The 25,720-nt window shown below is 40.2% G+C and overlaps 1 protein-coding gene across 3 annotated transcripts in view; it reads left to right on the top strand.

The window, feature by feature from the left end:
• SAMD3 (sterile alpha motif domain containing 3) overlaps nucleotides 1-25,720 on the top strand; it is a 65,430-nt gene that overhangs the window by 25,870 nt on the left and 13,840 nt on the right. For 2 of the 3 annotated variants that reach the window (XM_078001197.1, XM_015137466.3), the window contains exons 5-7: nucleotides 728-913; nucleotides 1,166-1,250; nucleotides 8,232-8,399. In XM_078001197.1, the coding sequence (XP_077857323.1) occupies nucleotides 728-913; nucleotides 1,166-1,250; nucleotides 8,232-8,399 (439 nt within the window). The remainder of the gene's footprint in view (nucleotides 1-727; nucleotides 914-1,165; nucleotides 1,251-8,231; nucleotides 8,400-25,720) is intronic. The other variant, XM_078001198.1, reaches the window with a different exon arrangement.

Raw genomic sequence — 25,720 nt, 5'->3', positions numbered from 1 at the left:
CACCACACCCGGCTGATTTTTTTTTTTTTAGTAGAGAGGGGGTTTCACCATGTTAGCCAGGATGGTCTCAATCTACTGACCTCGTGATCTGCCCGCCCTGGCCTCCCAAAATGCTGGGATTACAGGCGTGAGCCACCACGCCCGGCTGTAGTTATAGTTTTCTGTAGCCCTTCATAGAAATTTCATCTGGATGGAGCTGGAATATGTTATTTATATTTAATTTAGAAACTAAGTTCACCTTATCAAAATAGGCAAAGACCAGCTAAATTAGGTGGATCTTGTATTTCGTTATAAACAGCAGCAGAATAAATTAATTAAAAGAATTTTCTTAACAGGTGCTAAGACTTTATAGCAGGCCTCATTTGCTTTGCTGAATTGCAACATATTTTCTTTTTGTCAAGTATATTGTCTAGTTTTGAGCTATGCATTACATTTTCTCTTTAAGAAAAAAGAATTTGTATGCATTTCAGCTTCAGGCTTTATTCTAAAGTCTATATTATTATGACTTTTTCTAAAGAATAAATATGTGTTGTGTGAATGGACAAAGACACTTAATGAGCCTTCAAACATTTGTGGATGGATGAATGGATGGAAGATAGCTTGATGACTTCCATATATTTGGGTCTCGGGAAAGTTGTTTATTTCGTAAGTTCTCAGGATGTAGCAAATTAATAAATTGCATATATTTGGAATAGAATTTCATTCTTTGTGTGTTTTTATTTCACAGAAGAAATGTGAAACATATTCTAGCTAGAAGCAAAGCATTACAATGGACGAAGTCCTATGTTTTACCAGAGTTTCCCTATGATGTCAAATGCATGTTAGCGGAGCAGAAGTGCCCGGATCACAGCATGAGGATAAGGATCATTGAGTTTCTTCAGGCCGACATGACTAAGTATCTGGAAGGCTCACTGTGAGTGACAACAGGACAGGCTTGCTGCTTTGGGAAAGGGTCTGTTTCGGAATAGAGTAGAATTCACGTGGAATCAACTCTCTTCAGATTGTGGATGACATATTGGTAATAGGTCCCAAATTGCCCAATATTTGAATCTCTTTTTGTTATGTAGACAAATGTGAAGAAACATGAGTGTAATTTAGACTCATCTTAAAGGAAGGAATGTGGGCTGCTTGAAGTGAAACATATCCTTCTTGTTTTGGTGAACAGGTACCCCAGCACCCAGCAGTACAATGACGTAGTTAATGCCCTGCTGCAGGCCCACCCTTTCCTGGATGAGGACGGCTGTGGCTTTGTAAGTGACCACCTGGGACCATTCTGTTCATTTCAGACTATCTTAAAATAATAGCCTTGTGTTGCCCAGTAATTTTATGCTTCATCCATCTTTTCTTGATGTCTCTCTCTCTCTCTCTCCCATTCTATGTATCTACGTCTATCTGTTTCTATTTTTCTGACTCTTTTTTTGTCTCTTTGGTCTCTCTCCGACTTTGTTTCTGTCTTTCACTTTTTGTTAGTCCATGCTTCTTTCTTGACTTCACGCGTGCTCTCTCTCTCTCTCTCTCTTTGTCTGTCTCCTTGTCTTCCCTTTTTCATAACTTCTTGGTCTCTCTCTGTCCTGTGTTTCTTTGTCTTCTTTGTCTCTCTCCATCATCATATTGCTGCCCTCTCAAAACTTGAAGCTCAGTGTAACAGAGCTGATGAAGAGTTGCCTAGGGCTGAGGGTGGCCAAAATGGACAGTGATTATGGTTGCACAAGCATATAAAGTTGCTAAAATTAACCGAGCTGTTCACTTTAGAATCTTAAGGGTTTTAAGGGTTAGGAAGGGTCTTTAGGAGATGTGACACCTAGAAAGAGAAAGACATGGCTGCACCTGCTTCAGAGCTGTCATCAGGTGTTTCTTGCCTTCTCAGACCCAGTGGAGCTGTTGTCTGGCTTTGAGGTCTGGGCCTCCAACCTTACCTGGCCCTGTCACATCTCTGCTGTCCTTATGAAAACAGACCCCTAGGATACTTTGGGGCAGCAGTTCTTTGTTTTTTAGTTTTGTTTTGTTTTGTTTTTTGAGACAGAGTCTCGCTCTCTCACCCAGGCTGGAGTACAGTGGCGCGATCTCAGCTCACTGCAACCTCTGCCTCCCGGGTTCAAGCAATTCTCTGGGGCAGGAGTTCTAACCTCTGGTTGCACATTAGGATTCCTAGAGATTCAGGTTGAATTAATTTGAGGATGGGACACTGTCATTAACATTTTTTAAATTTCCCAAAATTATTCTAATGTACAACCAGGGCTGAGAACGACTGCCACTGACATTTCAACACAAACTTTGCTGTTTGAACTTGCCTATCTCCTGGATTTCAAAGACCAGTGTCTTCATTGCACAACAATGTAAATATAATTAACACTATTGAACTGTACCTAAGAATAGTTAATAAAAAATTGATTTTTGACGCTGTAACTATATGAGTTAAGGAACAATTACAAAGAGCTATAGCTATGTATAGGTAGCTATGTAAAGGTAGACTGTCTGTTATTTCCTGTATCTATATGTCATGTGCATACACATTGGTAGTCATATCTAAAGAAGACAGATGTCTTTTTGTACTTTACTGTCTCAGATGTTTGTGAAAAGATATTTTTTTGCTGTGCTTTCTTAAGGACATGGAATTTCAGCAATTAATTCCAAGAACAACAAAGGATAAATGCCAATATCTATGCATATAAGGACACTTTAAGGTCCTTCCCTCCCTCCCTCCCTCTTTCTTCCTTCCTTCCTTCTTTCCTTCCTTCCTTATTTGTATTTACCCCTCCCTCCCTCCCTTCCTTCTTTCTTTCCTTCCTTCCTTTTCTTTTTGTATTTTAAAGAAAAGGTTCATTATATATGGAGAGAATCACAGAATTTTCTCAATGGGAGAGGCCATTAAAGCTTTTTTTCACCACTCAGACTGAGGAAAGATGTTGTATACCATGTCTGGAAAAATAGTCATTATTGAAGCCAAGATTAGAATTCAGGTATTCTTGCTTCTAGGATGACATCCTTTCCAAAATATGCCGCTGCATATAAAGCATACTACAGAAGAAATTGAATTTTCTCTAAAAAACAAAACAAAACGAAACAAAAACAACAAGGCAACGACAACAACAATACTAAACAAACCTGGCGCCCCAACATTGACAATCATGTCAATATGGCTGACAAAACTGAGTCTCAGAATTTCTTCCACACTCGAGATATATCTACCGACTTAATATCTAATCAGTGTTACTGTGTATACAACTTGTGGGGTTTTTTTTGTTTTTTTTTTTTTGAGATGGGGTTTCGCTCTGTCGCCCAGGCTGGAATGCAGTGGCGCTATCTCAGCTCACTGCAAGCTCTGCCTCCTGGGTTCGTGACATTCTCCTGCCTCAACCTCCCGAGTAGCTGGGACTACAGGTGCCTGCCACCACGCCCGGCTAATTTTTCGTATTTTTTAGTAGAGATGGAGTTTCACCGTGTTAGCCAGGATACAGCTTGTGTGTGGGTTTTTAAATTTACATTTATTGTTTGAATAAATTACATATTTATATAGTTCAAAATTCAAAAACTACAAAAGGGTATAAAGAGAAAAGTTTCCCACCTGCCCTTGCTTCTCCAGCCACCTAATTTTCCTCCCCAGAAGTAACCAATGTTATTAGAGTCCTTCTAGAGAATCTTTGCATATACATAAGCAAATCCATATTGATCTAATACCGTTTGACCTTTAGTTTCATGGTTATCAAAGTGAGACACATACAAAGTAACAAATACTGCTTTCTTTGCTCTTGTGCGCATTTTATCCACATCTGTTCCCAGTGACATTCACTAAAGACCAGTTAACTGATAAAGAGACGTGTGCAAAATTGCTTAGCAGATTAGGGCTCAGATTTGCATCTGGTGCCTGGATGGATGTTTACCCAAATTCTCCCTGCAAAAGTGTATGAGGTTGTGTTTCTAATGTTACAGTGGAAAATGTACAAAATTTCAGAGAACATTAATGGGAGGCAGGGGTGGAGAAAGAAAAAGAATGCACAAACTTGGTTATTTTTAGGGCTAAGTTTATTTTTAACTCTTTATTTTGAAAAATTTTGGGCCGGGTGTGGTGGCTTACACCTATAATCCCAACACTTTGGGAGGCCAAGGCGGGCAGATCACCTGAGGTCAGGAGTTCGAGACCAGCCTGGCCAACATGGTGAAACCCCATCTCTACTAAAAACACAAAAATTAGCTGGGCATGGTGGCAAGTGCCTGTATTCCCAGCTACACAGGACGCTGAGGCAAGAGAATCACTTCAACCCAGGAGGCAGAGATTACAGTGAGCCGAGATTGCGCCATTGCACTCTAGCCTGGGGCACAAGAGCGAGACTTCATCTCCAAAAAAAAAAAAGAATAAGGACAATCTCTTATATAACCACAATACCATTTTTATACCCAAGAAAATTAGCAATAATTGCATAATATATACAATCCATATTCACATTTCTCCAATTTTTCAAAAATGTTTTAAAAACAATTTTTTGCCATGATATCTAATTGAGTATTATGCATTGCATTGGTTATTATGTCTCTTTAATTTCTTTTTGCCTAGACAGTCTCTCCAAACCCTTTTTTATTTTTCCGCATATTTGCTTTTTAGACAAGTCTAGTCCAGTTGCCATGTAAGGTGGTCCACATTCTGCATTTGAATGTGTAAAGGTCTGCTGGTGATGCTGTGGACTGCTTCATATGTCACAACAGGAGGTCTGCGATTTCAGGGTCATTTTTTATTTCAGAGTGGTTGACAGAGAGCTGTCTTCATGTAGAACTTTCTACACCCTCTCTAGCTGGAAACGTGGAGGAGAGGGATGATTATTCTGTAACACAAATATTTCCTACTGAGTCTGCCTACCTGAGGCATCTGTGTAAGTAACTCATGGTGTCAGGCGTATAGCAGATGCTCAGTAAATACTCATTGATTGAATACTCATGTGGAAGATTGTATTTGATTTGTCCTTTTTCTGTTCCTATCAGACAGTTAATAAAGAGAGACAGGAGAGCCTAGAAAGAAGAAATTGGCAATTTAAAAATGTCCTAGTCGTTGATTGCTGTAATACCTCCCACCAGGTTCAGCATGTTTAGAAACCCTTCAGAGCTGTAGGAAACACGTGGGAAAAAAAATGTACTGTACTTGCACTAGTTCATATTTCATGGCTAAGAAAAATACAAACCGTTCTTTTTGTCTGTTCTGTTGTAAAACAGCAATGGTAAAGTCCAAGCTCGCAAGCACGCCTGTGGGAGGTGATAAGGCATCTCTGACTCATGCATACCCGGGAGCTTAATCAGTGCTGCAGCCGTACTCCAGCCCTCAACCACTGCCTTTCTTACTAGGGCTGTTGAAGGACTTTACAAACAGCACTTGAGTTTACAGATATCTTCAATGAGTAACTACTCACTTGAGTCTCCCAAAAAGCCAGTGCACTTAATAGGACATATCTTATTTTTCTGTTTTATAGTTGAAGAAACTGAAATTAAGAGGGGTTACTTGGCTAATATGTATTCAGGCTAGCTACTTGGACCTGCAGTCTTCCCAACTTAGGCTATGGTGCATTCAGGGATTACTCTTATTGGGACTTACAAACCATATAACCAGGAATAGCAAAATCTAAGTGCCAAACATTTGGCTAATGTTATTTTGGTGGCATCCCATTTGACCTGTGAAGAAATAGAGCTTAGAAAACATGTCCAAAGCCACTCAGTGACATACCACTCTCTCTCATGGCCAGGGCTCAGAGGGAAACACAGGCCTATATGCCTGCAAGGGTTTTTTTTTTTTTTCCTTGCCTGAACTCACTGTGGGGATCTATTCAAGCACATGACATTGCAGGGGAGATGAGCAGCAGAAGCAGTCCTAAGTCACTGACTTCAAGAAGGGTTGAGTCAGCCGGGTGTGGCAGCTCATGCTTGTAATCCCAGCACTTTGGGAGGCCGAGAAGGGTGGGTCACCTGAGGTCGGGAGTTTGAGACCAGCCTGACCAACACGGAGAAACCTCATCTCTACTAAAAATACAAAAAATTAGCTGAGCGTGGTGGCGCCTGTCTGTAATCCCAGCTACTCAGGAGGCTGAGGCAAGAGAATCGCTAGAGCCCAGGAAGTGGAGGTTACAGTGAGCCGAGATTGTGCCATTGCACTCCAGCCTGAGCAACAAGAGTGAAACTCTGTCTCAAAAAAAAAATAAATAAATAAAAGAAGAAGCAGCGTTGGGCCACCACTCATGCAGTGAGTTAGTTACCAGCTAAGCACTGCCAAGACTCAGAGTCTTGCTTCTGGTCTGTCCTGTTGACATCTGCATCTCCTGCTTCATAGAGTATTGACACAAGGTATCAAACATTTATAGTTTCCTGCATGCATGAAGCACTATGCTGGACTTGGTGGGCAAAGCAGGCATGAGCCTTTCTTTGTGTGCTTATAGCCTAGAGGGAGGGAGGGAGGGAGGGAGAGAGGGAAGGAAGGAAGGAAGGAAGAAAGGAAGGAAGGCAGGCAAAGGAAAATAAAAGAAAAAAAAAAAGAAGTAGAAATAAAAACAGACAAAGTGTCACATAGATGAGGGTAGATTACCACTGTGGTAAGTGCCAGTGAAGAAAGGGGAGCTCCAATGCCAAGCTGTTACAGAGGCCAGAGGAGGCTTCCATGAAGCACAGGCTGAGCTGAGACCCGAAGGCAAAGCAGGGGTCAACTACATACCAGCTAGGTGTGGGAAGAGAGGGATAAAGCTTTCCAGGCCCAAACTGAAGGCCCAGCAGTGGAAGAGATGTTGGCATATTGAGGAAGAAGTCCAGGGGTGCTTCCTAGGTGTTGTCCATGTCTCTGGTCTCACAAAAACTCCACATGCCAGATAGATCCTTCCAGAGCTCAAATCTGACCATTCACTCTCCCAACTCAACATGGCCTAGGAATACTTCCTATCCTGGCTGTTCTGATGAATTCTCTATAGAGCTTTAAAAAATACAGACATCTGGGCTCCATTCCAATCTCCCGAACCAGCATCTGTGTAGTCTCGAGCAGTAGCAAGCAGCAGCATCGCATGGGAACTTGGAAGAAAAGGACACTCTCAGCCTACCCCTGACCTCAAAATCAGAGACGCTGAGAGTGGGGCTCAGCAAACTGTGCTCTAACAGGTCCTCCAGGAATTGATTCAGGCTAAATTTTGAGAACCATTGCTTTAGAGGAAAGACCAAGGGCAAAAGTTGCTATGAGGTTCTAATATAGCCTGTCTACAGAGACAGATTTAAGATCTGGTTCAGGATTACACTGAGGCTCCTTAATGGGGTGACCATGGCCCTTGATGATTGGGCTGGCTCCTCTCTCCCACCTTACTTTTTACCCCATCCTCTATCATTCCCTCATCTCGAGCTCTGTGCTCCAGCCTCTCAAAACTCTTGGTAGTTCTCCAAAGGGCACTAGCTCTCCCTCCATTCCATTGCACATGCAGCTTCATCCTCCTGGAACTTCTGTGCATCCACCCAACCGGTATTCCCTGATGCTATCCCCATCCCTTCATGCAGTTACCTGACCCTAAGACCTAAGCCTCAGTTTAGATTCAAGAACTTCCTACAGGAAGGCTTTTATGATCTCCTAACACAATGTAAATGAATGATGTATCTTCCCCTATTATAATAGTTTTCACTCTATATTAAAATCACTCATCCCTCTGCTACACTGAAAGTGAGGTCCACCTACACCCTTCTGCCTCCCAGAGTGGGGACTTGGTCTTTGTGTTTGAAACAGTAGAGGCGCCGCAGATACTTAGGGAGTGCATGCCAATAGTACTCACCAAAACAAATTTCAAAAGGTGACAGAAAATTATTTTTAAAGAAAATGCATCAATCCATAAGCCACTATCAGGTCTTTTCTAGAACCCACTAGAAAAATGGAGTTGGTTGTGGAGACAGCAGAGTCTAGCGGAAAGTATCACTTTTGGGAATTAGAAAATCTAGTTCAAGAACCGATATATTTACTCAATAACCATATGACACTGGGGAAAGATTTCTATTTCTGTGACTTTGTCTTCTTACCTATAACTTAGGGCTTATAATTTCTGTAGCAGTGTCACAAGATTGCTGTGAGGGTAAAAGGAAGGATAGATAAATATTATTTCTATTACTATGATGTGAAAATAATTTCAAGCCCAAAGATGATAGGTATGTGTTGTTGTTGTATAGGTGTATTGTTTATATAGGATTATCTCAATCTCCTTGAAGATTAACTAGCCTGTTGTGTTATTTTACAGTTTTTATGGAAACGAGCCCTCAAAGATCGCTTTAAATATGTTCGAAGACCCATAGAAGATGATGAGCAAGTGATTAGAAATAAGTGTAAATTTGGACACCGAAGAGGCCAGAAAAGGAAATCTCTTGCTGATATAAGATTTGATGAAATTAAACTTGTCCAGATAAAAGTAAGATTGAATTCATAAATGTTCTGATGACTTGATGGATTGATATATTGATTAAGGAATAATAAATACTAGCGTTTAAAATAATTAAAACAAAATGAGATAACTTTTTAAAATTTGAAGTATAGTCAAGAACCAAGAAAGTCTGTTTTGCATGGCTAACAATGAGCATGGTATTTCCAAGAAAAGAATTCCCAAAGCAATTACTGAACATCTCATGTCCAGTTTTTTTTTTACAACCTTCAAAAACGTGGAAAAACCCTTAAGTTCCGAGTCCTTGAATGATTTTTTTTTTCTCTTATCCTAAAATGCATCTTATGTTCTTGATGCTCTTATTGCTACAGGAAGTTTTTTAATACTCACATTGTCTGACTTAGGTAGCCTCCCGTCTCCAGGTTTCAGGAAAGAAATAACCCACATGCATGGATACAAAACTCCATCATGGCCTTCCCTTCCCTGCTGGTCCTGAAGCCTTTCCACCCAACCCAGAAGTGGCTGTCGGGAGCTCCAGGCTGAGGGTCCCTGGGAGGGCCTGGAGATTCTTCCCTCAGCAGCTGGGAGGTCACGGGAATTCCAGTTGTCTGAGATCCTGTACATATTCCTTTTCTACCTCAGAGCACCGAAATATCCTCAGAAACAAAAATTTCCCCTGCTATCAAAGTAGATTGAACTCTTTAAGAAGGATGTCTGAACTACCAAATATGAAAGTGAAATCTCTTATCTTCCCAATTCTGTTTCTATCTTAACCCCGTATGAATATGTAAATCCTAACTCTTCACCACAAACATGTTTATATTAGTGAATGTACTTGGTGTAAATATTCTATTTTCTTTTTCATCTGGTGTATTTATTTGACAATAAAAGGGCAAATCACTGAGTCACCTCAGTTTTATTAGTGCTAGTTATAAGATCCATAGGATAGGAATATTTTAAATATATTTTGTAAACCACTCATCCCAGCATCATGCATAATGCAAAACTTGGATGAAAGTATGTACTTTAAATATCTTATTCTAATTTTCAGTGAGGCTTTCAAAATGATAGGTCAGTTAAGATAACACAATTCTATAACTGTTCTTTGACAAAAAGACAAGACAGCTGAAAGGTGCCCTAAATTTAGTAGTGAAACTTTTTAGAAACTTTGCAAAATTCTAATTACAAACTAAAATTATAAGATAGAATCATATTTATTTTGAAATATTTTATGTTCTTAAAAATCACTTTGTGAGAGGGACCCAGATGGCCGAATAGGAACAGCTCTGGTCTGCAGCTAGCTCCCAGACAGACCAATGCAGAAGGTGGGTAATTTCTGCATTTCCAACTGAGGTACCCAGTTCGTCTCATTGGAACTGGTTAGGCAATGGGTCCAACGCACAGAGGGCGAACAGAAGCAGGGTGAGGCATTGCTTCACCTGGGAAGTGCAAGGAGCCGAGGACCTCCTTCCCCGGGCCAAAGGAAGCCATGAGACACTGTGCTACCTGGCTGGGTTACTACACTTTTCCCATAGTTTTTGCAGTCTGCAGATCAGGAGATTCCCTCGTATGCCTACACCACCAGGGCCCTGGGTTTCAAGCACAAAACTGGGTGGCTGTTTGGGCAGACACTGAGCTAGCTGCAGGAGGATTTTTTCATACCCCAGTGGCGCCTGGAACCCCAGTGAGACAGAACTGTTCAGTCCCCTGGAAAAGGGGCTGAAGCCAGGGAGCCAAGTGGTCTTGCTCAGTGGGTCCCACTCCCATGGAGCCCAGCAAGCTAAGAACCATGGACTTGAAATTCTCACTGCCAGCACAGCAGTCTGAAGTTGACCTGGGACAGTCGAGCTTGGTGGGGGGAGCGTCATCCGCCATTACTGAGGCTTTAGTAGGCAGTTTTCCCCTGACAGTGCTAAGGAGGCTGGGAGGTCTGGGCTGGGCACGGCAAAGTGGCTGTGGCCAGACTGCTTCTCTAGATTCCTCCTCACCGGGCAGGGAATCTCTGAAGGAAAGGTAACATCCGAGCCAGGGGCTTACAGACATAACCCCCATCTCCATGGGACAGAGCACCTGGGGGAAGGGGCAGCTATGGGCACAGCTTCAGTGGATTTAATCCTTCCTGCCTGCTGGCTCTGAAGAGAGCAGCTGATTCCTACAAGAGGGATTCTCCCAGCACAGCTCACCAGCTCTGCTAAGGGACAGACTGCCTCCTCAAGTGGGTCCCTGACCCCCGTGCCTCCTGACTGGGAAAGTCCTGCCAACAGGGGTTGACAGACACCTCATACAGGAGAGCTCTGGTTGGCATCTGGCCAGTGCCCCTCTGGGACGAAGCTTCCAGAGGAAGGAATAGGCAGTGATCTTTGCTGCTCTGCAGCCTCCACTGGTGATACCCAGGCAAATAGGATCTGGAGTGGACCTCCAGCAAACTGTAGCAGACCTACAGAAGAAGGGCCTGTTAGAAGAAAAACTAACAAACAGAAAGCAACAACATCAACGTCAACATAAAGGACTCCCACACAAAAACCCCATCCAAAGGTCATCAGCCTCAAAGATCAAAGGTAGATAAATCCACGAAGATGAGGAAAAACCAGTGCAAAAACACTGAAAATTCCAAAAATCATAATTCTTCTTCTCCTCCAAATGATAGCAACTTCTTTCCAACAAAGGCACACAACTGGACAGAAGATGACATTGATGACAGCTTCAGAAGGTGGGTAATAACAAACTCATCTGAGCTAAAGGAGCATGTTCTAACCCAGTGCACAGAAGCTAAGAAACTTGATAAAAGGTTACAGGAACTGCTAACTAGAATAATCATTTTAGAGAGGAACATAAATGGCCTGATGGAGCTGAAAAACAAAGCACGAGAACTTCGTCAAGTATACATCAAGTATTGATAGTGGAATCGATCAAGTGGAAGAAAGGATATCAAAGATTGAAGATCAACTTACTGAAATAAGGCATGAAGAAAAGATTAGAGAAAAAAGAATGAAAATGAATGAACAAAGCCTCCAAGAAATATGGAACTACATGAAAAGCGCAAACATACGATTGATTGGTGTACCTGAAAGTGACAAAGAGAATGGAACCAAGGTGGAAAACACACTTCTGGATATTATCCAGGAGAACTTCCCTAACCTAGCAAGACAGGCCAACATGCAAATTCAGGAAATACAGAGAAAACCACTAAGATACCCCTCAAGAAGAGCAACCCAAAACACATTGTTGTCAGACTCACCAGGGTTGAAATGAAGGAAAAAATGTTAAGGGCAGCCAGAGAGAAAGGTCAGGTTACCCACAAAGGGAAGCCCATTAGACTAACAGTAGATTTCTCTGCAGAAATCCTACAAGCCAGAAGAGAGTGGGGGCCAATATCCAACATTATTAAAGAAAAGAATTTTCAACCAAAAATTTCATATCCAGCCAAACTAAGCTTCATAAGTGGAGGAGAAATAAAATCCTTTACAGACAAGCAAATGCTGAGGGGTTTTGTCACCACTGGGCCTGCCTTACAAGAGCTCCTTAAGGAAGCACTAAAAATGGAAAGAAAAAACTGGTACCAGCCACTGCAAAAACAAACCAAAATATAAAGACCAATGACATGATAAAGAAACTGCATCAACTAATGGGCAAAATAACCAACTGGCATCATGATGACAGGATCAAATTCACACATAACAATATTAACCTCAAATGTAAATGGGCTAAATGACCCAATTAAAAGACACAGACTGGCAAACTGGATAAAGAGTCAAGACCCATCAGTATGCTATATTCGGGAGATCCATCTCATGTGCAAAGACATACATAGGCTCAAAACAAAGGGATGGAGGAATATTTACCAAGCAAATAGAAAGCAAAAAAGAGCACGGGTCACAATCCTAGTCTCTGATAAAACAGACTTTATGCCAACACAGATCAAAAAAGACAAAGAAGGACATTACATAATGGTAAAGGGATAAATGCAACAAGAAGAGCTAACTATCCTAAATATATATGCACCTAATACAAGAGCACCCAGATTCATAAAACAAGTTCTTGGAGACCTGCAAAGAGATGTAGACTCCCACACAATAATAGTAGGAGACTTTAACACCCTACTGTCAATAATAGACAGATCAACAAGTCAGAAAATTAACAAGGATATTCAGGACTTGAACTCAGCGCTGGACCAAGTGGACGTAATAGATATCTGCAGAACTCTCCACCCCAAATCAACAGAACATACATTCTTCTCAGTGCCACACAACACATATTCTAAAATTTATCACATAATTGGAAGTAAAACTCTCCTCAGCAAATGCAAAAGAATGGAAATAATAGTCTTTCAGACCACAGTGCAATCAAATTAGAACTCAGGATTAAGAAACTCACTAAAAACTCACTGTACAACTACATGGAAATTGAACAGCCTGCTTCTGAATGACTACTGGGTAAATAATGAAATGAAGACAGGAACAAAGATGTTCTTTGAAACCGGTGAGAACAAAGACACAATGTACCAGAAGATTTCAGGCAAATATTCCTGACAAACAACAATGCAAAAATCTTCAATAAAATACTGGCAAACTGAATCCAGCAGCACATCAAAAAGTTTATCCACCACAATCAAGTCAGCTTTATCGCTGGTATGCAAGACTGGTTCAACATATGCAAATCAATACACATAATCCATTACATAAACAGAACCAATGACAAAAACCACATGGCTATCTCAATAGATGCAGAAAAGACCTTCAATAAAATTCAACATCCCTTGATGCTAAAACCTCGCAATAAACTAGGTATTGATGGAACATATCTCAAAATAATAAGAGCTATTTATGACAAACCCATAACCAACATCACACTGAATGGGCAAAAGCTGGAAGCATTCCCTTTGAAAACCGGCACAAGACAAGGATACCCTCTCTCACCACTCTTATTCAAGATGGTATTGGAAGTTCTGGCCTGAGCAGTCAGGCAAGAGAAGGAAATAAAGAGTATTCAAATAGGACGAGAGGAAGTCAAATTGTCTCTGTTTGCAGATGACATGATTGTATATTTAGAAAATCCCATCATCTCAGCCCAAAATCTCCTTAAGCTGATAAGCAACTTCAGCAAGTTCTCAGGATACAAAATCAATGTGCAAAACCAACAAGCATTCCTATACACCAATAATAGACAGACAACCAAATCATGAGTGAACTCCCATTCACAATTGCTGCAAAGAGAATAAAATACCTAGGAATACAACTTACAAGAGACATGAAGGACCTCTTCAAGGAGAACTACAAACCACTGCTCAAGAAATAAGAGAGGACACAAAGGAAAGGAAAGATGTTCCATGTTCATGGATAGGAAGAATCAATATCGTAAAAACGGCCATACTGCCTAAAGTAATTAATAGATTCAATGCTATTCCCATCAAACTACCAGTATTTACAATAGCAAAGACTTGGAACCAACCCAAATGTCATCAATGATAGACTGGAGAAAGAAAATGTGGCACATATACACCATGGAATACTATGCAGCCATAAAAAAGAATGAGTTCATGTCCTTTGCAGGGACATGGATGAAGCTGGAAGCCATCATTCTCAGCAAACTAACACAGAAACAGGAAACCAAACACACCGTGTGTTCTAATTAGTAAGTTGGAATTGAACAATGAGAACACATGGACACAGGGAGGGGAGCATCACACACCAGGGCCTGCTGGGGGTGGGGGACAAGGGGAGGGAGAGCATGAGGACAATTACCTAATACATGTGGGTCTTATAACCTAGATGACAGGTTGATAGATGCAGCAAACCACTGTGGTACATATATACCTATGTAACAAACCTGCACTTTCTGCACATGTATCCCAAAACTTAAAATGAAATAAAATAAAAATCACTTTGTAAAATAACAGCATTACATTATGCATAAGTTGCTTTCCTCAAACATTTGATTTTCAGTAGAATAAAGGTGGAGTTCCTTTCAATTCAGTTTTCCCTCTTTTTCTATGAGGTATTCCCCACCAAAATTCAATGGAATTGATGAATGGTAAAATCAATTGTCCCCAGCCTTAGAACTCAAGGGTCAGTCCGTGGGATCAGAGGTCACATCCCTGGACACGAGTCTAAATGCAAACCCCCCTCTTGTGTTGACACATCATCTTTGAACCAGCTTGTACACTCACACTTTCTGTCCCTTCTTCATGGAACTACACTCTTCGTGGTTTTTCCTTTCTAGCCCCCAAGACATGCTTGAATCCTAAGATGAACCCTGCTGTGGTCAATCCAGGGCCCTTTGCTACAAAATGAACAGAAAATTGAATGTATTGAGGTTAGCAGTTAAAGGGCAACGGAATTTAGTTTTGACCTTCCTGCCAGCTAAGGCTAAAGAAAAAAAGATGATAGAGTGGTCATTGTTGACATCTGCAGAGACAACATTTTTGCTGGCAAACAAATCTAATTGGTAAGGATTTAACTTTTCTCCCCCTTACAAATAGTGCAAATTGCTGATTCTTTGAAGACTATAGCCTCTCCGTTTATGCTCTCACGTCTGTAAAGCAAAAAGGTTTAAAGGTTGTGAAAACTATTGATAGTGGAATATTACAGAAACACTCTGTCTCTGTATTTTGTATGCTACATGGGGATTAAGCAAATGTACAAACGCTAAGAAGTGTGTTTATTGCGGGGGGCTCCATCCTTTGAATTTATCTCATATAATTTTATTTTTCAGAGTGATTACCAACATTATTTTTAATCTCTGGTTTGAACTTCTTCCGTTGATAGCTCCTTTGTAATGTCTTTAAGATTGCTGAGCCAGGCACGGTGGCTCACGTCTGTAATCCCAGCACTTTGGGAGACTGAGACGGGAGGATTACTTGAGTCCATGTGTCGTATATATTGAAAGCAGCCTGGGCAGCACAGTGAGACTCCCTCTCTACAAAAACTAAACAAAATTAGCCAGGTGTGGTGGCATGTGCCTGTAAGTCCCAGCTACTCGTGAGGCTGAGGTGCGAGAACTGCTTGAGCCGGGAGGTTGAGGCTTCAGTGAGCTGAGAATGCACCACTGCACTCTAGCCTGGGAGACAGAGCCAGACCCTGTCTCAAGGAAAAAAAAAAAAAAGATTTTTGAACATTAAAAATGTTTTAAGACACACTTGGGTAACTCTCATGTTTTAAAATTTTTTAACTGGGCATAATATTTTTATAACACAGAAAAAAATTATTTCCTATGCTGCAGAGATGGAAAATGTTGATGCAGGCAAGACACAGGGGTCTGGCCATTCACTCAAAGGCAAGAAAGTGGGTGTGGCTAAACTGGAGGAAGATCTTGGGAAGGGGTAAATAAAGGAAGAGATTTTCTTTTGTTTTGCTTAATTTTGTTTCTGTTCTTTTTTCTTTGGTTGTCTGATGGAATTTACCAAAGAATTGAAGGTAGAGGTCTCAATGAAAGAAGGCAGATTTTTTTTTTTTTTTTTTTTTGAGACAGTGTTTCACTCTTGTTGCCCAGGCTAGAGTGCAATGGCGTGATCTCAGCTCACTGCAACCCCCGCCTCGCAGGTTCAAGAGATTCTCAGCCTCCTGAGTAGCTGGGATTACAGGTATGCACCACCACGTCCAGCTAATTTTTTGTATTTTTAGTAAAGATGGGGTTTTGCCATGTTGGGCAGGCTGGTCTCGAACTCCTGACCTCAGGTGAGCTGCCCACCTTGGCCTCCCAAAGTGCTGGGATTACAGGCGTGAGGCACTGTGCCCGGCCAGGGTGGATTTCTTAGTCCCGTCACATGGGCTTCCACAGGTAGACCAGAGCTGCAGAACTTGTGCAGGTCTGAGCAGAGGGGGCAGATCTTTTGTCCCTAACCCTCCACCCACTGCATTCTCCTATGCCATTTTAGCTCTGCTTAAGCTATGTTCTTTGGCTGCAAAACTTGAAGCATCTGCAATGCCAAAGCACCACCTGTGAGTCAATACACCTGAGTTCCTCATGTCCCACTGCTAGAAAGACTTATCATCGTGTTAGATAGATATCTTTGCTTGTCAGAATCCCACATTGTGTTCCCAGACCAATCTTGCAAAATGCTGAGTATTTTGCAATGCTTAAAAATGCCTTTCCAATCTCAGTACCTCATGTGGCTACATGTATGGTTGTGCAGTCAATGCAGCAGCTGTGCCATCTCTTCTTATGCATCTTTTAGTTTTAGGTCCAGAGAGTGTATAGCCCCATGAATTGATAAATTGGCTTTCTTTTCTTAAGTGTCTTTTACTGTACCTCATCGTGTATTTATAAACAGATATAATTAGATTCTCAAAACAGTACACTTAACTGAGTAATTTCATAAGTTGCTGACAGTCTCTTGTTAAAATGATGAAAATGTTGGATTTAAAAGCTTAGAGGACTTGTGTGGAACTGCATGGCAAAGTAAGATTGTACTTTATACAGTAGTTTTTTTTTTTGTCATAATCCTTAAGTGTTAAAGTTGAATGAATCAAACTCCTTACTTCATGGCACATTATCACTGTTGCCCTGTGCTGGATCTTTCTCTGGTTTTATTATTCCTTTCTGTCCCCATTTCTATCTGCCTTTCTCCACACTTCTGACTGTAGGGAACCATTTTAAAGCGTTTCGTATGTATTTTTTGTTTGTTTGTAAATGTTCCAGAATGTGTTCTGTCATTTGGGATTCATGTGTATTTGATTTAACATAAATGGAGATTCTTTACCTCATTCAATTTCACCTTTTAAACTGACACTCTTTTAAAGATTCATTTGTGTATATTTCAAGTCCATTGATCTTAACCATTATAGAGTACTCTTGCCTCAAGTCCTGTTCCCACTACAAATTGCACCACAGAGAACACTGTTATACATACCTGGTTATGAAGCTGTGTGTCCTTTCTTTGGGTTGCACATCCAGAAGTGGAACTGATGGGGCTCAAGACACGTGTGTACTTAATTTGACCAGTTGCTCTTCAAAAGGACTTTGCTAATCTCACTCCCACACCAGTGCAGATCCCTGTATTCCAGCCAACGCCTACCATTATCTAGCCTTCAAAATGCTGCCAAGACTAATAGGTATAAAGTATAATTTCATTCTTGTTGTGATTTACATTTCCATGGATTACTGAGTCTGGGCATCTCTTCACGTGTGTGTTAGCCTTTTGCATCTCTTCTAGAAAATTACCTCTTTAGATCCATTGCCTGTTTTCGAATGGGTTTGCATCTTTTTCTTGTTGATTTGTAGACTGCAGTCTTTCCCATGCCCCAAGTCACAAAGTTTCTCCCTTATTCTTTCTTCCATTATGTTTGTAATTTTAACTTTCATGTTTAAATCTTTAAGTAATCTGCAGTTCGTCTTTGATAGACCAATGGAATAAGAAAGAATGCCCAGAATACACCCATGTCTATTTGGGAACTTAATGCACAATAAAAGTGGCACCATAAACCCATGAAGAAAATGGGCTGTTTTGTAACTGGTGTTGAGAAAGTGGTTTATTATATGGAGAACAGCATATACAGCCTGTTCTTAAGCCATTGTATATTGCATTTTCCACTAGTGTTTATTACTTAGTACCACTTAGTGTAGAGACATTTTTTGTTGCCCAGTGGAGGATATGCTGTGCCAGGGGAGTCCCTCAGTGGAGAAGATTCTGTGTGGGTTCATCCTCATTTTCAGAAGAAGGAGAAGAGGGAGTCCTCTTAAACCATCCCCCAGGACCCCCTTGTAGCATCTGCCCTCTCACAGAATGACATCCTGGGCTGTGGTGCCACAAATGGAGGGAGTGTTGAACCAAAAGAAGGTTCTGAGCATCGGCCAGCACAGGGAGCACCAGGACAAGCTCTGCCTAGCCCTTGGGGGAGTATCCTGCTGTAACTGGATGGAGATGGACTGGTGGAAGGATCCTGCTCTTACTATCCTGACCTTAGGATGAAGGAGGTCGTATCTGGTCTACATGGGGCATGGGACCTTGGATCCCCACGTCATCACAGCTTGATGTTGATCCTTTCCTTGGGGATCTCTTCATCAAAAAAATTCCCTGGTGGTCCTCTTGGCCTCTGTCAAATGCCCCATTTGAAGCATCAGGATGTAAACATACTTACCGAAATGCTTAACTTCTTAATACTTTCTTGACTAATGCATGCATTTTCTTTTCTTAATTACTAAAGTTTCTTTCAGCCAGTAGAGCTCTCAGACTATTATCATAAACTTTTTGGCCATGAAAAAAAAAAGCTGACATTGATAATAGCCAGCGATTCTTTAAACATTTTCTGAAAAAAATTTTGACTTGTACTGTATAGGTGTCTAGCTCTTTACATTTATGGCTGATCTTTTCAACTACTTTGAAAAGTTTCTTCTCTGTCTTCATGGGGTCAATTCACTCTAAATTTGATATTTGGTGAAAATAATTTTGTTTTCTTGAAGCAGAATACAAAGGATGTAAATACCATTTACATCTCAGCTGGAGCTTTTGCTTATCTCTTTCTGTGTTTTTTGTTTGTTTTTGTTTTGCTTTGTTTTGTTTTCTAACTGCAATGGAGTTTTCTTGATTTGGAGGCTTTTAATGTTACGTAGGTGGATAGATTATTTTATCTTTGTCAGTTAGTTTAGTCTACATTTGGTTTCTATTTTGCTTTAAGAGTTTTAAATAAGTAACTTAGTCCTATTAGTTTCTTCAAAATTTCTTTTAATGTCATCTGCTGAGAGGTCTACATTTTATGATGTATTCATTACTTCTGATTTCAAGTTCCTACAATGTGTGTTGTCTTCTCCAGAAACAACAGTTGTTTGAGGTTTTTAGCTTCTTGTTTATCATATTTCTAGTAGTTTTATTTATCATTGAAAGTGAAGTATTGAAGTCTCCAACTATAATTCTGGAATTGTCTATTTTTCCTTTCAGTTCTGTCAGTTTTTGTCTCATGGTTTTGGGGGCTCTGGTGTTAGGTGTATATAAGTTTATAATTGCTATATCTTCCTGATGTAACCCTCCTGGCCCTGTTACTTACCAGTGTAACCAATTCTTTCCCTTTGTACAATCAGCAGGATTGTACTTCTCTACCCCCTTGAAGTTAGGTGTGGTCACAAGGCTGGCCAATGAAATGTGAGCAGATGTGACATGCGCGTTAAAGATCCAGCATACAATTCCTCATTTACCTCTTTTTTCAGTGACAATTGACAACATTCTAGATGATGGAGCCATGTCCTTGGGTAAGGAGGATTAGGAGCAGGGCCCCAAGATGGGCATGTCACATGTGTGATAAACTTTTGTCACTATAAGGTGTGGGGATTGTCAGGTGCAGCAGCGTAATCTTGCCTGTTGCAGATAATACCAGGGACTCCAAACACACTATGTCAAGCATTGGATCCACTTCTCTGTGATTCTCCTGTACCTGCGCTGGCTTCATGAAGCAATGAAGGCATTTTTTGAGGATCAGGCTAGTCCTGCCATCCTCCCTTGTGAGTTTACAATCTATGTCCTTGTACCATCTTTAGCATGGGGAAATATATGAGAGTTATTGCCATTTGTTATAATAAGAACACTTAGAACATAGGGAAAAAATGATTTTGTTTTAAGTAAAAACACCTAATTTTCATTTTTACAGCTAATTTATTTGAAGATTCTTTCTAGGCCCTCAGTACTAGGAATAGATTGTCTCTTTTGTGAATTTAATTTTAAGGACATTTCTCTAAGTCTGAAACATAGAGGAAAAAATACCTAACATTTTACCTCATTCTGATATGACATATTCTATCAAATATATACTGGAACAACATGGCAATTTCTTTAGAGAGGATAACTTGTGCCTCTTATTTTTTTTTTTAACCTACTTTATGTGTAGGATACTGATGCATGGATTTGATAAATGCTTTTAGGATGTTCTTGTATTCTAAAAAATTGTTAATGAGATATTTTACATTCTTTTTTTGCATACTAAATATTTGAAATACAGTGTTTGCAGCTTACATTTCAATTTGGGCTATCTCTGGTGGGGGGAAAAAAAGCCAGGTTCAGTGGCACATGCCTGTAGTCCCAGCTACTTGGGAGGCAAATGCAGGAGGATTGCTTGAGCCCAGGAGTTAGAATCTAGCTGGGCAACAAAGCAAAACCCAGTCTTCTGTTAAAAAATAATAAAAATGACAATAAAAATTGTTAAAAATTAGAAATATCAATTTGGGCTAGTCACATTTCAAGTGCTCAGAAGCCACACGTGGCTAGTGGCTGCCATACTGGACAGCTGAGACAAATATACCCTTTGGGTAGTTAGAGAATGAGTGAGATGACAATCTACAGAGAACATTATAGTCAGTAGGGAGTATGTCCAGTTATTTGCTGGTGATGTTCAGAAGCTACAGTCCACAGTCTTAGGTATGGAACCTTGATTTACATAGTGCCTTTAAAGTAGATTTTTCTTAGGGTATTTACAAGAATTATTCAGGGACCAGATGCAGTGACTCATGCCTGTAACCCCAGCACTTTGGGATCTGAAATGGGAGAATCCCTTGAGCCCAGGAGTTCAAGACAAGCTTGGGCAACATGGCAAGATACCTTTTTCTTAAAATATTATTTTAAAGAGAATTATTCAATTTTCATAACACGATACTCTCTTTGTAAACTTATTCAGATTGTGGGATATAGAACAAAGTTATCTTTATCAAAGTCAAGATGAGTTTTTATTCATTTCTGGGAGATAAAAAAAGCTATAACTACATTTTTAACTATGCCGTCTTACTACTTCAAAGGCAGTCTCATTCTTCCGTTGAAATCAAACTTAGAAATATTCTCCTCCTTACTTCTGTTCCAGCTGTCAGCTTAAACTAAAAGTTGGCTATTACAACCAACTCTCTGGGAGCTTAGGTTGCTGTGGTGTTGGAGTAGAGAGACCACTCTATGTTGCCAAAACTGGTGTGGTAAAGGAAGCGTAGCATACACTCATTATACAATTTGTTTGGCTGTAACTCAGGTTAATGTTCTGGTTAATTTATGCTGATTCCTCTAAAGTCACACATCTCACAGGTGAGTCCTACATTTCCCTTCAGTGTATTTCTTGGCCTGAAGTGATCTCTTCCCTGCTTCATGTCTTCTTCCATTGATTCTTCCTTGAGCACGGCCCTCCATTAACTTTCTCTACTGAGACAGACATCTTGAAGTCAACAGTCAGCAGCTGTTTCCAGCTGCTGTTCTGTAAGATTCAGACATTTCTTACTCACTAGTTCCCTCATTTCAATGTGCACTGTTAAAGAAATCAGCCTGTTAGAGAAGTGGGGAACTACCCTAACAGAAACCTGAACACCTGGGCATCTCTGTGCTTGGAAAAGTCACTTCCCTTTGAGGTTCTCAATTTGCCCATCAGTAAAGTGTGAGGCATGGACTAGGTGATTTCTAAGTTCTTTCCAGCTTTAATAATACATAAATCATTAACAGTATATCTAACAATATATAAATCTAATAATATGTAAATCATTAAAATGGTGAGAATTTTAAATTCTGATGTAGCCTTCTAATAATTAGGAAAATCACTTCGGTCTAGAATACAACCCACCAACACTGTGTTAATCCCATCAGTCTGATCAGGTGGAAGCTCTCTAGAAATGTTATTTTCATGATTGGGTAAGAGTTTTGGAGGAAGTAGTACATTATATACACAGTAGTATTTAAATGTCAGTATCAGCAATTATATAACTTCTGTATTTCAGTAGATGAAAGAAAGCTGTTTAATTAAAACATTTTTTCTGTACTTTAAAAAATTAGAATGTTTTCTACTTAAGAAATTGTCATTCTGTGCATTTGAGACATACAGAAGAAAAAATATATATAACATATATGTAGTTTATGAGACAAAATAAACACTGTTAATCCAACATTTAACTTTAAACTAGAACACTGCCTGCACCATTGTGTGTGCCTGAGTTTTCCTCCCCTCTCTCGTTACCTGCCTCTCCAACACCACCGGCCTCTAGAAGTAATCACTACTCTGAATTTTATGTTTATCGTTCACCTGTTTTTAAAATAAATGATATCGTCACATATGCATGGATTCTTAAGGGATATATTGCTTAGTTTTGCTTTTTTCTTTCAAGCACATATTTTATTTGAATAAATCCTCTGAGGTCTTTTTTTTTTTTTTGAGACGGAGTCTCGCTCTGTCGTCCAGGCTGGAGTGCAGTGGCCGGATCTCAGCTCGCTGCAAGCTCCGCCTCCCAGGTTTACGACATTCTCCTGCCTCAGCCTCCCGAGTAGCTGGGACTACAGGCGCCCGCCACCTCGCCTGGCTAGTTTTTTGTATTTTTTAGTAGAGACGGGGTTTCACCGTGCTAGCCAGGATGGTCTCGATCTCCTGACCTCGTGATCCGCCCGTCTCGGCCTCCCAAAGTACTGGGATTACAGGCTTGAGCCACCGCGCCCGGCCGTGAGGTCCATTTTTATGTTCAACAGTTTAAAACATATACAAACAAAACTTGAAAGTAGATGAAGATCTGACATATCTGAAACTTAAAGTTTTTTTTTTTTTCTTTTCACCACCTTCCACATTTTACATTTGAAACTCCTTGGCTTCGTTGACAATCCATTATCCTGGTTCTCCTGCTCCTATAATTTTCTCCCTTTCTAGAAATCTAAATCTAGATAATTTATAAGAAATATCAAATCTGTATCTCTGCATTCACAAGTTTCCTAGCTATTCTTCCAACCTCAATTAAAAGATTTCATTGCCTTTAAGTCCCAGCTTTAAACCCCGGCCCTCTATGGTTTTCCACAATCTTCAGATTCGCTCTACTAAACTTTCCCGTAACATGCTCTGCCCTTCCTGTCTCTCCACCCAGAACTGTCCTTCCTTCTTTCAAATTCTATTACCCCTTAAAATCTGATCAGTTCCTCATCTTCCACCAATTTTCCTTCACTACTCCAGCCTAAAACAAATTCTAGTTTTGCTTGTTTTTGAGGTTTACAAAATGATATGAAAACTATATGTTATCTTTGATAAGTTCCTTTTTTTCGCCCAATGCAATGTCACTGGAATTCATCCAGGTTGTTCAGTTGAGTGTAGTTTATTCGTTTTCCTGTTGGTTTAATCTATTGTGACAGGCAACCAGTTTATTTGGCTCTTCTCTTCTTAACAGATATTTGATTTGTTTCCAGTTTTGGCTGTTATGAACTATGCTGCTGTGATTATTCTTGTATGTGTGTCTTGAAGCATATGTGAAAGCTTTTTTCAAGGATTTATACTTAGGAGTGGATTTGCTGGCTCACTGGCTCACAGGGTGTGCAGATATTCAACTTTATAAGACAGTGCCAAATTATTTTCCTGGATGATTAAGCTCCCTGAGCAGCACTTGTTAATCATCTGATTTCTTTTCCACTCACCCACCCCCATGCAATGCTACCACCCCACTTCCAATCTAATGGGAATAAAATGGTACCGTGTTTGGTTTCCATTTCAGTTATGTATGAGGGTGATCATCTTTTCATATGTTTATGAAATATTCATGTTGCCTCCTCTGTAAAGTGTCTGTTCATGTCTTTTGCCTATTTTTCTATGAGGCTGCCCTTTTTTTCAATTTACTTGTAAAAATCCTTTGTATATTCTGTATTCTACTCCTTTTCTAATTAAATCAGTTCCAAATATCTTCTCACAGTTTGTGCCTTGCCTTTTAAATTTCTTTCTGGTGTCTTTTGACAAGGAAAGACAAGGTTGCAATTTTAATGTAGTTAGAGTAATCAGCCATTTATCTTATGATTAGTGCTTTTGAGGCAGGAGAATAGGGTCTGGAGGCAGGAAGCCTAAGGCCAATTTGCACCAACTTCCTAGAACTGAATCAAAAGAAAAACCCCAATTTACCATGCCCAGGTAACAAAGGGGTCAGAGGCTACTCCCTTTGCAACCTCCCACCCGCCTCTGTGTGGCAGATGAAAAATGGAAAGTCATCTGTATTAGTCTGTTTTCACACTGATAAAGACATCCTGATAAAGGTATCATGATAAAGACATCCCTGAGACTGGGCAATTTACAAAAGAAAGAGGTTTATTGAACTAACAGTTACACTTGACTGGGGCGGCCTCACAATTATGGCAGAAGGCAAGGAGGAGCAAGTCACATCTTCCGTGGATGGCAGCAGGCAGAGAGAGAGCTTGTGCAGAGAAACTCCCATTTTTAAAACCATAGGATCTTGTGAGACCCATTCACTATCATGAGAACAGCACGAGAAAGACTTGCCCCCATGATTCAATCATCTCCCATCTGGTCCCTCCCACAACACCTGGGAATTAGGGGAGCTACCAGATGAGATTGGGTGGGGACACAGAGCCAAACCATATCAATCTCTGATTGGTCCCCTCTTGCAACCAATCAGGCTGGTAGCAGGCCTAGTCTTCATTTGCATTGGGATATGACTTTGTTACTTCACTTCAGCCTCTGGTCCCTTCCCACAACCAATCAGACATTTGCATAGAGTGTAACTTTGTAACTTCACTTCAGTCACTGATTGGTCACCTTCCACAACCAGTCAGACTGGTTGTGGGCCTCTCCTTTATTTACATAGGGTGTAAACTGAGTCACCAATGGGAAACCACTAGAGACTATTTAAAACCCAGAAAATTTTCTTGAGCAGCCAGCTTGAGCCTGCTCCCACTCCATGGAGTATACTTTCATTTCAATAAATCTGTGTTTTTGTTGCTTCTTTATTTCATGGCTTTGTTATGCATTTCTTCCAATTCTTTGTTCAAAACACCAAGAACCTGGATGACTTGTAGTCAAGGCCCTCCACTGGTAATGCTTTTAAAAAGGAAATCCTTTCTTACCTTGAAGTGATAAGAAATATTTCTATATTTTCTTTAAATTTTTTTAAGTTTTTGCTCTTAAAATTTAACTTCTTAAGCCATATGGATTTTTTTTTTTTCTTATGGATAGAAAATTTTCTTGCACCTTTTAGAAAAGAGTCCTTCTCTTCCTCAGATTCGTGATGCCATCTCTGTTGTTTCCTTGGCTCTGTGTCTATAAGCTCTGCTGTTTTCCACTAGCAAAGTCATCTATCCCTGCATCAATACCAACTTCCTTACTTACATAGCTGTAAAATGGCTTGATACTTTCCCATCACTGCTTTATTATTCTTTAGGAATGCCTTGGTTATTCCTGAGGTTTTTAATCTTTCAAGTGAGTTTTAGAATCAGCTAGTCAAGTTCTGATTTAAAAAAACTTGTGGTTTTCGATAGGTTTGGTATTTTGACAGAAATATCGAATCAACAGCTCTACTTGGAGAAAGATGACTTTCTTACAATATTGAATCTTTCTAGCTGTAAACATAATAGACTATCCATTTATTTAAGTCTCATTAATATTTTATAGTTTCATAATTTTCTTAAAAGTCTTGCACATTTTTTGTTA

Source organism: Macaca mulatta, chromosome 4 (genome assembly GCF_049350105.2).
Source record: "Macaca mulatta isolate MMU2019108-1 chromosome 4, T2T-MMU8v2.0, whole genome shotgun sequence".
In the NCBI taxonomy this organism is placed as follows: Eukaryota; Metazoa; Chordata; class Mammalia; order Primates; family Cercopithecidae; genus Macaca; species Macaca mulatta.
This window is presented reverse-complemented; position numbering and strand designations above follow the sequence as displayed.